Raw genomic sequence first — 16,549 nt, forward strand, 5'->3', positions numbered from 1 at the left:
TACTGGATCCAATGACAGTTAATTAATGTCGATAAAGACTTTATCACTCTTTGTTAATATATATATTTATTGTCGCTAAAAACTATTTTTTTTGTTGTGTATAAAGCTTATGATCATCTTAAAATGTGTTGAATATTTAACAAAAGCATCTGATTTGGTTTTGTTTAAATTAATTTCCTCTATTTTATTTTTTTTGTTTTAAAATGTGTTTCTTGAAAATTGAATATTTAAAGGAAGGAATCAGTTTGAAATTCCATGAGGAAATATTATTAGCATATGCTTAGTAATAGGTTGCTTTTGTAGCTTTATTTTGTGGGAATGGAATTTTACAAAAAGAACTTGCATGTGTTTTAAATTTTTCTATATTTTACACCAGAGCTATTTTGTTCGAATATTTAAAAATGTTATTGTGTGCGTATCAAATTTTTCAAAAGCCATTTTTTAAAAAGGATTTGACACACTATAGTGCGATTTTTTAATAGTCTGACCAATATAGATCTAGAGACGTCTGTTTGAAGTTTTTAAAACTCAAACTATTGCATTTTAAATTTCAAGTCGTCAATTGGATTTGAGAAGCTTGATGCACGAAATATTTTGTGTTATCATAAAAAATCCCAATTTTGAAAGTAAACTTGTTGTGTGGTTAAGTTAACACAAATATATTCTTAACATGATGTGATATTATCTATTTAAAATTGATTTGTACGTTTTTTAATCACAAAATATCTCACATTATTAAAATAATTTTTACATCTTTATATAGCTTCTTTTTATTTTTAGTTACCAGTATACGACTTTTATTCATATATCCAACACAAACTCCAAGGGAAGCATAAAAAAAATAATCAAAAGATCGAGTTGCTCAACAACAATATACCCAATATAATTCTACAAGTAAAATTTGAAAAAGGTAATGTGTATGCAACATTATCTCTATACCTTACGAAAATAGAAAAGTTTTTTCTATTAAATCAGCTACTCAAGTAAAACATTGAGTTGCCAAATTGTTTATTTCATTAGAAGCATAATCTTGATTTACACTTGTAGTCATCAAGATAGCTTTTTATTTTTTTATTTTTCTTGGATAACTTTGTTTCTTTAAAACAAGTAGCATATACTATAACATTGTTAATCTTGGATACATTTTTTTGTTAGAACATTCATCCAAGCAATTTCCCCTTGGCTTTTCATCTGCGCCAAAAAAATATTAAATGTAGATAATAATGTAATATTGACTTTACTCCGTCCATCCCATTTTAGATGGACATATTCTATTTTATATGGTGATTACGAAATTATTACTTTCTCCGATCAATAATACTTGTTCACTATATTAAAAATAGTTGTTTAATAATATTTGTTCAGTTTAAAAAATCAAGAGATAATTTACCTTTTGTGTCTATTTATCATCTAACATATTTCTCAAAACATTAAATTTAATAAAATCAAGGATAAAATCGTAATATTACCCCTATTATTTATTGTTTCTTAAGGGATGTGTCAAGTCAATATTGGACAAATATTATTGGACAGAGAGTACTTATTATTTCACAAAACCAATGCATAAATAACGTTATTCTTCTTATATTACCCTTGAGAGTTATTAACCTTGAAATTATGGACTTGACCAAAATAGGAAAACTAAGAGTGTGTTTGGTATGAAGGAAAACATTTTCCGGAAAATATTTTTCAATTTTCTCATGTTTGATTGAGTAAAATGTTTTCCAAATCGACTCATTTTCCTCAAATTTAAGGAAAATAACTTCCCTTCAAAAATTAAGGAAAACATTTTCCAAAACTTTCCTCCAACTTCAAATTACAATTTCTTTTGGTTTAAAAATAAAATTTCCTTCATACCAAACACACCCTAAATGATTAATTTATGTTCATTGGTTAATTTAATTTATCAAAATAAATTAATTTATGTTCATTTATTGAAAATTTGACTTCAAGAGAATACTAAATAAAGGTACAATAGTAAACTCACATAGTTTTTAAAGTGAAATCTAAAATGATGACATATAAATAGAAACGGAGGGAGTAATAATCTGTGTTTGACTTAAGTAAATTAGAGAGTATTTTCTTTTAGTAATTTGGGTTTGTTCAATTTAGTAATTTGGGTTTGTTCAATATTTTCAGAAAAACATTTTACATGACAAATAGCTAAAAAGAAGTAATGGCCAATCAAAATTAATTAAATATAAAGTTTTATATGGGTATTTTGTCCTTAAAAATTTTAATATACCTATTTTTGGAGAAGCTATTTTTTTCTGCTTTTACTTAAAATCTGGAAAATATTTTTGGTTACTAATAAAAAATATTTATATTTTCACTTAAAACTCGAACAAACGATTCTTCCTTCTTTTCCTCCTCCTCCTCTTCTTCTTGATAGCTAATCAACCACACCTTCACAATTCTCTTAAATAATATTTTCGATTTCTCAAAAACTTGATTAGGAAAATAAATATACCTTCTTTTAATTTGGAGCAGCGATGAGTTGAACAAGTGACGTGACAATTATTGGCTTTAGAAGAAATAGGAGGACGTTCATGACAATAATTCTTCAAACAATTTTGATAGCAAAAATCAAAGACACACCATGTTCTACATTTTTTTTGGCAAGATACTTTAATAACTTCATCAACACCTTCAACATTTGTTATAAAAATCACACTAAGAAAAATTATTCCTAAAAACTTAGTAAAATTCATGATTTATAATTTGTTAGTTAATTAAGAACTTTTGTGTGTGTTTAGATGAAAGTAAATTGATGTTATTTATATTAAAAGTTTTATATTAAAGTTAAGTGAACTTAAAATATAGAATACGGTTAAGGAAATCAGACTTTTTACAACAATAAATGAGAGTTAATTTCACTTTATCCTCTTGACGTTTACAGTTGAGAAATAATTATTTTGTGCAATATTTTTGGAAGAAATACCTAATTACTACATGAAATCAATCAATATATTATTTGAGTGTTTATGCAAAAATATGAGTAGTTTCTATCTAACACTATTAGAAATAAACGTTTTTCTCATTGTGAATTAGTGAGAAATTTATACTATAATACATGATTTTCTCACCAATTTATTAGGAAAATACATGGCGGAAAAAATTCTCAGTGAAATAGTGGGAACCTTTCTAATTTTTCCGTACGATAACATTACTATTTTGTTTTTGATTCAATCCCCCACCCCCTTGGCACACTCAATCTAGTGAACCTCATCTACTTGCTTCAATGAATTGTTTTGAATTAAATATTATTTGTATTTCTTGCAAAATAAATAGCATTAATCCAACCAGCTTCCTTTCAACTTTCACCTGCCAAATATTTGCTGAAATGTGTCACAAAGACAAAACAAATGAATAAAGAAATTAGGGTAAAAAAACTATTCAAAAAACTATGATCAAAATTGTAGAGACACATTTTAACTAAAGTAAGTCTTATTATTCCTTTGAATTCTTTTTTTTTGTAATTTGTACATCTTTTGGCTTATATGACACACTTCGTGACTCCACTCTATCAGTTGAAGCGCGTGAGAGATATTTGAATGCCACGTAAGCCAAAAAGGTGCCAAAATTACAAAAAAATGAATTCAAAATAATAATAGAACCTTAATTTAATTAAAGTATATATTTGAAATTTCGATTATAATCCAGGAGTACTTGTGTCATTCCAAATCAAAAAGGTCTATTTATAACTACTATGGATTCCCATTCCCTACATGGTTCCATTTGATAGGTTTACTCACTGATCTATGCAATATGTCTTTATCTCTTGCAATTTTTCTACTTATTGAAAGTTGGAAAATGAAATAATTGGCCACTTGACTTATCACATGGGTCTTTGGTTGTGGTGTCTGGCAGTTCTGCCCCCCTTTCATTTATTAATCAATTAAATTGTCACATCACCTACCAAACTTCTTGTGACCTGTCCATTTATTCATAATTAATTAATTGTAACTACCTTGTTCTCAAGATTGTGTATGGATGATGAACAAGTGTATTAGGTTACAAAAGAAAAATAAAAACAATATTTCAGAAAAGTACTCTCTCTGTCTTAGTTTATATGATATTTTTTAGATTACGAGATTCAAACAATTCTATCTTTAACCATAAATTTTGCATACATCTTTTAAATATTTTCAATTGTCAATTATTGTGACTTATAGTGTTTTTTACGTAGTTTATAAATATATAAATTTCATTTCAAAAATTTTGAAGATTCCATGCGTAAATTGTCGGTCAAACTTAAATTGTTTGACTCTTAAAAAACGAACTGTGTCGCATAAATTGAGACAGATGGAGTATATGCTGATCTTATTTCTATTTGATATACACTTGGAGAAACATTTCATATTTTTATATAAGACATAAAAAGATATTTAAATTTAATCTCAGCTGATAAATAACTATTTTAATTTTGAAGGCATATATTTAGATACTTTAATTTGGTCTTAACTAACCATTAAATACTCCAACTCGTTTTTACTATATTTCATAAACTTTCATGAACAACCAAATTTGACGTACATAAATTTTTAAAATTGTCTTGATGATTATTTTGTAAGTTAAAATGTTCAATTGACACAAAAAAGGCGAGTTGAGGTGTCATAATGTGTGTATTAAAAATTGGAATAATTACTTCAGCTAAAATCAAATTTGGTGGTACATTTATATATTTCCCTTTTTGTTGTTGTTGCTAATAAAGATAATATAAATGCAATAAAACTATTAACTATTTCTTTTAAATCATATTTCCACATTTTTGGACTAGTCTAACCAATTCAGATTTATGTCGATTAGGACTCTTAAAACTTGAATACAAAATTTTTAGTTGATGGTTAAGAAATTTCATTCATTCCATCACACCACGAAATTTTTTATTATGAATGAGGCACAACTTATACTGGTTATATGAGGGATTACTTAATTGTTATTATATTTGAACTTGTGAGACCTACACTTTGTTTTTCTTCTTTGCCTCCTATTTCTCTTTTCTCTCTTTTCTCATTTTCTGTTTTCTTTTTCTTAAATTAATTTTGAAACCAATTTAATACTCTCTCATTTTGTACATATGAAAATATTTTTTTTTACTTATTTGTTTTAACCGAATTTAAAAAAAAAATTTATTTATCATTAAATAAAAAAGGCATGAGCATACAAAAGTTCAAGTTAATTCTTTAAATGGTCACTTATGTCATAAAAATTGACCACTAAAATTATTTCTATTTTTTTCTCTCATTTTTCATTTATACTACTTTAAAAAATTTCACCTTCATATTTCGTATCATTTTAAATTCTACTTTTAGAATTTATCTTAATTTTTTTTTTTACTTTATTTAAAAATTGATGTTTGATCATGAAAATTTGAAATACAACTTTTCAACTTGAAGGTATATTTCAAATTTGAAAAACATGTTAGTATAATCCATTTTTAAACTCATTTTTCACTTTTGATATTATATTTAAGTACATTCAAATATGAATATTATTTCAAATATATTTTTATTAAAATAAAACATAATTTTATTTTCAACTCTTGCTCCATGTATTTCAAATACAGTAAAAAAAACATATTAAATTCTATGGTCAAATGGCAAATATTCTTTAATGTTTAGTTTAATAACAAGTGTTTCGCTTTTCTTTTATAACTTTTATGTATAAATTTAAAATTGTATTGTATTAGAGATTCATTTTACTAAATTAGTCTTATTAATTATATTTAAAAAATTATGTTAATTATTAATATATTATGTAGTTATGATAAGAATATTATTTTTAAAAAAATATTTTTTGTTAAAACAAACAAAAAAAAATCATCTATATACTGAAAAATATTGGGGGAGTAACTGGATATAGAATTAAGAAAAACATAAAATTAGAAAAAAGAAGGGAAAGATTAGAGAAGAGCAGGAAATAGAAATTAAAGGCAAAGAAGAAAAAACAAAAAATGGGTCCACGGATTAGAATATATCTATAATAAAATATTTCCTCTCATACACAACTAGTACTAGTTGTACCTCATACATACTAAAAATTTCAGTATACGCTTTAATAATATGCTACAAAAATATCCCAAACTTAAGAAACACATCACATAATAGCTGAAGTCCACATGAATAAAGCATAAAAGTCAATAAGATGCTTTCATACTACTTTCTCCGTTTCACAAATAGTGACATGATTTGACTTGACACAAAGTTTTAAAAAATAAAGAAGACTTTTGAATTTTATAGTCCTAAATTAAAATTATATCAAATGTACTAAATTGTCTTTCAATCTTGTGGCTTTAAACATGTCATGTGAAAAACTGAAAATAAAATGATACCAAAAAAAGAAATAGGTCATTCTTTTTTAAACAGATTAAAAAAGAAAGAAGATCATTTTTTTTTAAAACGGAGGGAGTATTAGCTTTCAACAAGTTGCACACAAATAAGATTCACATCAATAAAGCAGGAAAAAAAACATAGCTCAACAATATTAATATAAAGTGTTGCTTTCTCTATCTGTGATTTCAAACACATTATTATATATCCATTGCATTATTAAAGCAACAAACTTTATCACATAGTGCTCCTATAAACATAATTAAAGGACAAGCACTAATGCCTCCTCAATCAAAAATTACATAAAGGTATAGAGAATTTCACATAACAAGGAATCTCTTTTTATTTTCTTATCCTAATACATAGGAGATACCTTATCATTATAACAACTTTGTTATGTTTCAATTTATGTGTTTCTCTAACTTCACACTAGATCTCACTTTGTGATATTTCTCGGGATATGTTATTGTTGTTTTGTTTCTCTAACTTCACACCAGATCTCACTTGTGATATTTCACAGAATATGTTATTGTTGTTGTGTTTCTCTAATTTTACACCAGATCTCACTTGTGATATTTTACGGGATATATTATTGTTATTGTGTTTAATCAAATTAGGACACTTGAAGTGAAGCAAATAAAAGAATATGTACCACACCTAATAGATTGGCAATATTTATAAACTAAAAAGCATATGCTATAAGATACAAAATAGACCTTATCTTTGTAGATTCCATTACCACCACCCACACATCAACTAAAAACTACAAGATCCACCATTCCTTTCTTGATAGGTGCTTAAAGGATCAGTACAATCAACTGTACTTTACCTCAAGTCTTTTGCTTTTTTTTTTTTTTCATTTTCTTGATGAATCCAACTTAGAGAAAAGCAATATTATGCCTCTTTGAAAAGTCAAAAAGACACTCCTTTCTTAATATTCCAAACTCAAGAAACACATTGCAGAATCTATGGAGTATGGACACTTCCTCATCAATAAAGCTTAAGCTAAGATTAAAACCCAATATCAACAATTCAAGATTCATATTAGTAAAACAACAACAACATACTTAAACCCCGTTTGATTTTTAACTTATTTTTAACTTTGTCAAACACTCTCAAAAAGTAAAAATGACTTGTAAATTTGACCAACTTTTAAGTTCATCCAAACAGTCTCTTAGTATAATCCCTCCCATTAGTATAGCCAAGGTAAGGTATGATGTATGCAAACTTTACTCTTGGCGGGTAATACGCAAACTTTACCTCTTGGTAAAGCGGCAACAACAACAGCATACTCAGTATAATCACTCCCACAAGTGGTGACTAAGGTAGATAGATGTACGTAGACTTCACCTCTACCTTTGTAGGGGGTAAAAAAACTGTTTCCGATAATTCATATCAATAAACCAGAAATACATAATCAAGATGCTGAAATTACAATTCCACAACAAACTATCAACAAAAGATGGTGCTTCAAGACACAAATATTATAGGAGATATCTCAAAGATTACATAAAAAGAAGCAAACTTTATTATTACATAATACATAGTGCTCCTCTAAAACAAAACTTGAAGGATAAACACTTATCCTTCCTTCTCTTCCACAACCTTTCATATACCAAAAAACACATAAAAGTGGGAAAATCATCTATTTCTACATAGCCAGAAAACTTTTTTTTTTTAGGAGATTCATTATCCTCTTCAGATTCTTCTCCACAACACAGTAACAACATCTCAAAGGAGAAAAAAAGTTAAAAGAGGGAACCCCTTGTTGTAGAACTGATATCATACCAAGAAAGAGCTTATCTTTCTCCTCATTTTCTTCCTTTTTCACATGGAGCTGCTGACATTGGTGTATATACAGCAAAAACTTATCAGTAGTATTTATAGAGTTGTTAGGGAAAAACCAGTTATCATCATCTTCTTCTTCTTCAGTTTAGATCAGCCATTGATCTTGTTTCTCCTCCATTAATCACCCATGGGTGTCCTGTATATAACAAAGAACATCAAAATCAGCAACTCAAAAAACAGAGATACTTTACAGAAGAAAAAAAAAACAGGGGAAAGTGAAATTAAATGAAAATCAGAGAAATTTAACTTACTCAGTACTTGTTCAGCTGAAAATCGTCTGGAAACATCCTTACATATCATCTTCCTCAACAAATCTTTCGCTTCAGGCGAAACTGACCTGAAATTCCTCGTCGGAAACCTCAAATTCCCTCTGAGAACAGCTTGAAAAGTCTCAGTCGGCGTTTCACCATAAAAAGGAGGAACCCCAGAAAGCATAATATACAAAATAACACCTGCACTCCACACATCCACCTTCTCATTATACTCTTTCCCCATTAAAACCTCCGGCGCAACATAATACGGCGTACCCACAACCCCACTCATCATCCTCCCTTCACAACCAGCAAACCACTCCGCAGATCCAAAATCAGCAAGCTTCAATCTATTCTCCGAATCAAACAACACATTATCCGGCTTAATATCACGATGAGCTACACCCATATGATGACAATAGCTAATCGCAGAAACCAACTGAGTCAGAATAGCCGCGGCAGCCGATTCTGACAACGACCCAGATGAAACCCTTTCGTATAAATCACTATTCGGGCAGAAATCGGTAACCATGTGAAGGAAATCGTCATCTTCATAAACCTTGTAAAGATGTAGAATGTTGGGGTTACCGGAAAGGAGTTGAAGAATTTTGGGCTCTTTATCGAGACACTCACGGTCGGTGGAATCAATGAGGAGGTTTTTGTCGATAGATTTACAGGCGAAGGATTCTCCGGTCGCCGGAGAAAAGCAGCGGTAGACGGTACCGAATCTACCACGGCCGATTTCTTCGCAAATTTGAAATTCGTTTTTCAAGGTTTGAAACATATTTTTTTTTTAGGCTTTGTTTGGTTTTTGGGGTTTTTGTAAAGGGAATAAGGTGTATTTATAAAATTAAGGGAAGGGTATTTATGGAAATAAAATAAAAGCGAATATTCGCATAAGTGGAGGTGCGTTTTATTTGGAGGAGAGATGTAATATTTAGAAGCTTCTCGTTTAAGGATCGTTTGACTATGTGAAATAAAATACGCGAGTATTTAGTCGGTCAATTAAAAATAATTATATTTATATATTAATGGTAGAGCCGTAGAGTAATGTTGAAATAAAATATTTTATCAAAAACTTAAAAAGATTGAATCTCACTACAAGCTCTCTTATTTCTCTCCAAATTAAAGTAGGATTAAAAAACATATTTTTATATAAACTAAGATAAACAAATCATAGCTAGACATAAATAAATAACAAATTCTAAATAATTTAGAGTTTATATTTCAAAAACGTAATATATTTGGAACATACACAAAATATAGTAAATATAGATTTAGTAGGAATTGTAAATCGATTGGAACACAATTTGATTCGACTTTCTCTTTTTTGGTATCTTTTGAACCACTACTAGTTAGTAAATACATAATTCAACATCAATGGTAGTAATATGGTATGAGATTACTTCAACGTTTAGTTAGATATCTCGAATTTGAATTTAATGTTGTGATGGTTCAGGAATCCTGATTTTCTTCACATTTAGTTAGATATCTCGAGTTTGAATTATAATGGAAAAATCTTGTTGAAAGTGTTACCTTTTAAAAATGGATTTTGTTATACGCGAATTCAAATTTAATCGAAGTAAAAACTCAAAAAGAAAAAAAAAAAAACTTGACTACGTAAGCAATTGTGTCACTCTTCATTTCATGCATATTCCATACAATATTGTGAACGGCGTGAATTAAGGTGGACTCTTTTTTTTATTATTTATTTATGAAATTGCAAATATTTTTTTTTTTAGAAAAATAACACTACTAGAAAAATTGGACTTGTATAATTAATATAATTAAACTAGGTTGTTTCCCTTAAACATGGGATTTGTTGCTATTGGCGTTTCTTGATAAATTTAATCTTAAACCATGTTTATACAAGTTTTAAAGTTACTTTAATCCTTACATGTAAGATTATTCCTTTTTTGTTATTATTACTCTTTTCGTTCCTTTTTACTTGTCATGTTACATTTTTCGAGAGTCAATTTGATTAATTTATAAAGTTAAATTAGATTACATTTATTTGATATTTTAATATAAAATTTTAGGTATTCAAAAATTCTACAAAAAGTATTATAAGTCGCAATTTTTTTAGGAAAAATTACAGAAATCCCACCTTTTAGTTTACTTATTACCATTATCCCCTATAAGTTTTACAAATCTCCAAAATCCCTCATTTTCGCGCATCAAATTAGTGTATCAACACTTATATTATTGTATCTCGCGCATCAGATTAATGTATCATCGTTTATATTATTATATCTCGCACATGTATCATCGTTTATATTGTTGTATCTCGCGCATCAGATTAATGTATCAGCGCTTATATTATTGTATCCGTTTGAGGGATTTCTGTAATTATAAACTTTTAAGGGATAAATTGTAATTTTTCCTTAAAAGTATGTGATTTTTGTAATTTGCCATTTTTAAAATATCAATACGATGAAAAAATATATCTTATTAGTCAAAACTTATATTGTTTGATTCTAAAAAAAAAACTATAACAACTAAAAAGGAACGGAATGAAATATTATTTTATTTGCTACATTTTCTTTTGTGAAAAAAATGTCAACAAACGAATAATGAACGTACGTTTTATGGAGTCAAAAAAAGGAGTTAGAAAATTGAGACGTGGAGGCTTGGAAAAAATAATTGTACGGTACTTAAATAAATTGACAATACAATAATTAATATTGGCATAAATAATCCAAAAATAATATACGTGAAAAGAAATTATGGTCCCAAAAATCCTCTTATTTTCCATTATGTGGACCTAACATGTTCTGGATTATTCTCGCATCCACTAACAAACAATGTTTAGGTGTGCTAGTTGAGAACGGAGACGATAAATAAAATTTCATATTAAAAATGAAAGAAATATTAAAATAGTATCATAGCTATACGTCTCGTCTCAAACAAGTAAACAAACTCAAAGTAAAATTGGGGACGACCTTTCTATTTACTCAAGAAAATGAATGTGTAAAATGTGGAATTAATTAATTATGTAGTGATGAATTTTTTATGAAAATAAGTCGGCTAAGCTGCCTAAAGCCCTCACAATCAAATATCGTGATGGTATAAATTAAATAATGATAATATATTCAGTATAATTTTATAAATAAAATTTAGAGAGAATGTGTGTACATAAAGTCTAACTATCTTGTGAAAGCTTAAAAGATGTTTTCATTGACCTTCGGCTCAAGAAAGCATTTCAAAATATGAATTAGAAGAGAATACGACAGTAAAGAAATTACGAGGAAAAGAGTGATAACAATATCAAATAATACGATAACGGAAAATTGGAAAAAAGGGGACCAAACACAGGTTACTATTAGTATACAGCTCACCTAAACTGTAACCCCATGTGGTAGGGTAAATGGAGCTATCAATTTTTTATGCACAAATTAAGATAAATTAGTCAATTGATCATTGATATGAGCACTATACATAAAAGTATACATAATGTGTGTATATCAATGAGTTGTGGGGGGAGTAACTTTGATAAGTTATCTCGTAACGATAACTATGTTGTTGTTTTCACACTTCAAAAAATACTATGTATCATCAAAGATTATAGCGAGACAGTAATAATCTTTTTAGATACCGAATGAAAAGTCAAAACAAACGAAAAAAGATCAGTTTGATAACGTATCAAATTGATTTTGAAGAATATGACATTGATATTTATAAACCTAACATGGACTTATTGCCCTTTGGAACATTTGATAAGCTATCTTCGTTGTGTGTTCCCACATTAATTATAGACCACATGAACACCAAATTTTTTTTATTTTTGGCATCAATATTTTGTTCCATTTAGATCTTATTTCCCCTACTTTAATTTGATATTTTTGATTTGATTTTAAGTCATTTTCAAAAAAATAAAGAAAATATATAAAAGAAAATTGGGGTTGGGGGGGGGGGGGTGTAAAAAGATTAATTACTCCCTCCATTTTACTTTTTGTGTTTTATAACTTGATTGGCCAATTTTTAGAAAATTAAAATTGCATATTTTTTGGAAAAAAAATATATATACTTATTTAAGAAATGGAGGTGTTTCGTCAAATTTTTTTATAGATAAAAAAGTGTTCATGAATAGTAATAAGAGGTTTTTTTTTTTTCAGAAGCACTATTGAAAGCACTTAGTCAAACAGTATAAATTGCTACTTTTATATTAGCGAAAATAATTTATAAATTGCTTATCCAAATATGTAGTGTTATTCTCGAAAAGTATAAAGACTATTTTTTCAAAATAAGAAACTGTTTAAAGATTGACTAAATATGCTATTAGTTTGATTGAATACGAATTTGAGGAAAAAAAAATTAAAATTTTGAATATTAAACATATGTAAAATCTATTAAAATATTTATTTGAATCTTATGATATTATACATATCAGGTGATTTCAGTGTTGGTAGCCGGTAATAAGTCAAAGTTTCAAATGTTAAAACATTTACACAAATATTATAGTATGTTTAAGTTAGTATATTTATTTATTTATTGAACTTTGTGTTTATTATTTCAAACACAAAATCTTTTTGCTTCACTCACACGTTGCGTGTCTTCTAGATGGTTCATATATGACTTAATTAGTAGTGTTTGAAGGACCCATTTTTATATTTCTTTAAATTTCCTAGAAGAGACTCATTTGACTAAAATGAATTAAGTTCTATATATATATATATATATATATATTAATTAATCAATAAGAGAGAAAAGAAAAAGAGATGTCAAATTGCTTATAAAGTATATATCATTCCTACAAGTCAAGGGTGCATAAGTGATGATAGGTTAATTTGTTCTACAATTAAAAATGTTATCATTTCTCGATTTGTGCATGTCATCCTTGCATAGAGGTCAAGTTAATCTTTGTATCGTTTTGATTTGTGGGTGTTATCTTTGGGCTAAAATTATGTTAATCTTCTATATATCGTTCAAATTTTATCGGATATCCTCAAAGGGACTTGTTCGATAATTTTCTTTACTAGGTAGCATCTTATTTTAAATAATAAATTATTTTCTTGATACTTTATTTAGCAAAACTTTTTTTAAAAAAGGGAAACTTGTTAAATTATTCCTAAAAAACTCTCTTTTTAGTCAAATATTCATGTTTCTTTGTTATTGATTCAAACTGTTTTTTTCCCTTGCTTGAAATTCAATTAGAAATGCATTTTCTTCTCATTTGACTATAGAAAAATAAACAAGGAAAAAAGAAGAAGAACCTAAAAGGAAAATAATAAAAGTATATTCTGATAATATGCTTATAGAAAAATCATAAGTCAACCAACATTATTATCAATTTCTTCTATAAGTTTTTTTTTCCACTCGTTGCTTCGCATACCGGCTTTGAATTGTTGATTAATCTGATTCGTAATGTATATGATTTATTAAAAGAAGAAGTGCTCCCATCAAAATTTTATTCATTCGATTAGGTTAAACACAATAATTTTAATGAAAATAGACGAATTCTAAATTTTATCTTTCACATTATAACTTTTGATGATTTTTCTTCTCATAGTTAAAAGAAGAGTGACCAAACTTTCACAAGGAGGCTTTTTGGAGATATTAGGGTTGGTCAAAATCTTGAATTTAGGTATATTCTCCATTTCTTTTTTTGTTTTTCATTCGGTGTCCGAATCCCCGACTAAACCGAATTATACACTACGGGGCTCATTCGGGGATCACGCTTCAAACATGATTTTTTTTCATATTGAGGGCTCAAAACCCAAAACATCTGATTAAGAGTGAAAAATTCTCACCACTACACCACAACCTATATTGGTTATATTCTCCATATCTCCTCAAGTGTACTAGGTATATGAAATGAGTCACTAGAATAGTCCAACAAAATTAGGTTGCAAAATTTAAGCTAGTCAAATTAAATACACACATGTAGAACATAATTTGTTATAAAGGTGGCTCAAATAATTTGACTTCGATTTTAATAATTGATTTTTCAAGTTCGAAACTTTTTGTCTGTGATTGTAGGAAATTGATCTTTTAAATTGAGTTTATTTATTTCTCTTATGTTATTTACGAACTATTACATAAAAGTAGAGTTCCTAATTTATTTAATACGCACTCAAAAAATATCAATCGCAGATTTTCTTGACATAAAACAAAAGTCCTTTTTAATTTCTTTAATTACATTTTCTTTTGTAAGAAAAAAATGTGAATGTTTGAAGACGTGGAAGTTAGGCAAATTAGTGTACGTACTACTTTAAGCACTGACCGCCCCAAATAAATTGACAAAACAATGACACAAATAACAATAAACTTTTTTGTTTTTAATCGTGAAAATAATCTCTTATTATCATTTACTTGAAAACTATGTAAAGAGTGTAGAATTAAATTTCTCTTTTTTATCTGATATTCAATACTTATTATGTAAAGAGTGTAGAATTAAATTTCTCTTTTTTATCTGATATTCAATACTTATTTTAGGACTTGGCTAACTTATATTCTTGTAGAAAAAAAGTTTCATTTTTGAAACACAATACTTTTTTATCAAAAAAATATATTTTCAAAACTCTAATTAAAAATTTATTGTTTAGAATATAAAACTACTTTATCACCTACCACAATTTTTAGTGGTGCACAAATAACACTTGTGAGGTACAATGCAAGGACCAAACGCATGATAAAAAAATAGTATTATAGTCCCAATTTTTCCAATAAGTGGACCTAATTTGTTACATCAAGAACCAAGAGATTTAGATATTTGTGATGTTATTTTGTCATATGATATATATATTCTGCGTCTCAATGTTTTATCGAATGGACATTTAAGCTTGGACACAATTTGTTTAGGATAAAGTTATTCGTACAATAATTAGCATATTCACATGCAAATAAGAAAAAATCTTATTTGACTTAGTACGTATGTTTGGATTTCAAAATCAGACAAGAGAATCAATTCTGATGAAAAGTATGAGATAGAACTTCGAAAGTGGAAAAAAAAATCAAAACTAAGCCCTTTTCAATTTATAGTTTAATTTATATAATATAATTTGACTCGATATTAAATTTAAGAAAAGCTAAATGCATGTCTAAGTTTAAAATAAAATTATTTGAAGTCACCAACAAGTAGACCAAAGTAAAGTTGGGGACTTATATAAGATGTGTAAAATTTCTATTAGATGAAAATAACTTGTCTACTTGCCTAGCTAGTATATTTGTTGGCATTTTCTTAGTTACTAAGGTATTCAATTATTTCTTAGTTATTATATAAGGTACTCAAATTTCAACCAAACCAATGATGCCAAATATGAAGAAATATAGTAATGTCAAAAAGGTTTTGGTGGGTTGTAAGCGTTTCTCCGTCCTTATTCTTAATAAGATTCTGGATTTTATTTTGAGAATAAAGTTTATGTTGATCACTAGCAATCAACAAATTCTATATTTAAACAACAAAATACGACACTAATTTTATTTAGTAACACAGAGTACTCGTAAATAATTTCATATTTTAAAAAGTGGAAAGGGAAGGGTTTACATTCAAAATGAGATTTTATGTATCAGATTTGTATTAGTCTAACTCTACAACAAGTATTAAATATCAAGTGGAAAATAAAAATAAAAATATTATTTGAAATATCAAACATTAACACATACACTAGTAATTTTAAAAAATTCAAACAACACAATTACATAGCAACACTAGACATCCCATGTGGTTAGTCAAATAGAGCTATCATTATTTTTAATTCAAGAAAGAGAAATCTAGATTAGTGGGGCAAGTTTTGATAAGCTATCTTGGTTTTTAGTTTAATATATGTACTCCACTAGTATTTATATTTGATAAATATTTCTTCGTTCTTAATTAAAAATATCGCAAATATAATATCACGGTCATATAAGTTTCGTAGATCTTTACTTTAGCTTCATGTCTTCTTGTATTGATATTTACTCGTATGATATATTTATATCAAATCAATAAATACATAATATATATTTATATGTAAATTTTTAATTAGCGATTATCATAATTAATTAAAATGTACTCTCATTTTTATTAATTTTTTAAATTATAACAAATTTATATAATTTGATGTAAATATCGAGTAAATTATACTCATTGGAGCAGGAGATTCCTTCTGCCCCTGGACTATGGACCCTTAGCCAAAT

At 27.5% G+C, this 16,549-nt stretch overlaps 1 protein-coding gene, 1 long non-coding RNA gene and 1 pseudogene across 2 annotated transcripts in view; 1 reads left to right on the top strand and 2 right to left on the bottom strand.

Annotated features, from left to right (window-relative positions):
* Positions 1-9,195, top strand: part of LOC125854272 (uncharacterized) — a 30,565-nt gene extending 21,370 nt beyond the window's left edge. The window contains exon 2 of the long non-coding RNA XR_007445393.1: positions 9,087-9,195. This is a non-coding gene — a long non-coding RNA (uncharacterized LOC125854272). The remainder of the gene's footprint in view (positions 1-9,086) is intronic.
* Positions 7,783-9,215, bottom strand: LOC125854270 (phosphoenolpyruvate carboxylase kinase 2-like). Its single transcript, XM_049533767.1, has 2 exons — positions 8,432-9,215; positions 7,783-8,316 (listed from the first exon to the last, which is right to left on the bottom strand). Exons 1-2 carry the CDS (start codon positions 9,213-9,215, stop codon positions 8,261-8,263), a joined length of 840 nt encoding a protein of 279 aa, XP_049389724.1. The 3' UTR covers positions 7,783-8,260.
* A 4,015-nt stretch (positions 9,216-13,230) lies between these two features.
* On the bottom strand, positions 13,231-13,386 carry LOC125857315 (U6 spliceosomal RNA; annotated as a pseudogene).
* Positions 13,387-16,549: the final 3,163 nt, after the last annotated feature.

This window comes from Solanum stenotomum, chromosome 2, assembly GCF_019186545.1.
Source record: "Solanum stenotomum isolate F172 chromosome 2, ASM1918654v1, whole genome shotgun sequence".
Lineage (NCBI taxonomy): Eukaryota > Viridiplantae > Streptophyta > Magnoliopsida > Solanales > Solanaceae > Solanum > Solanum stenotomum.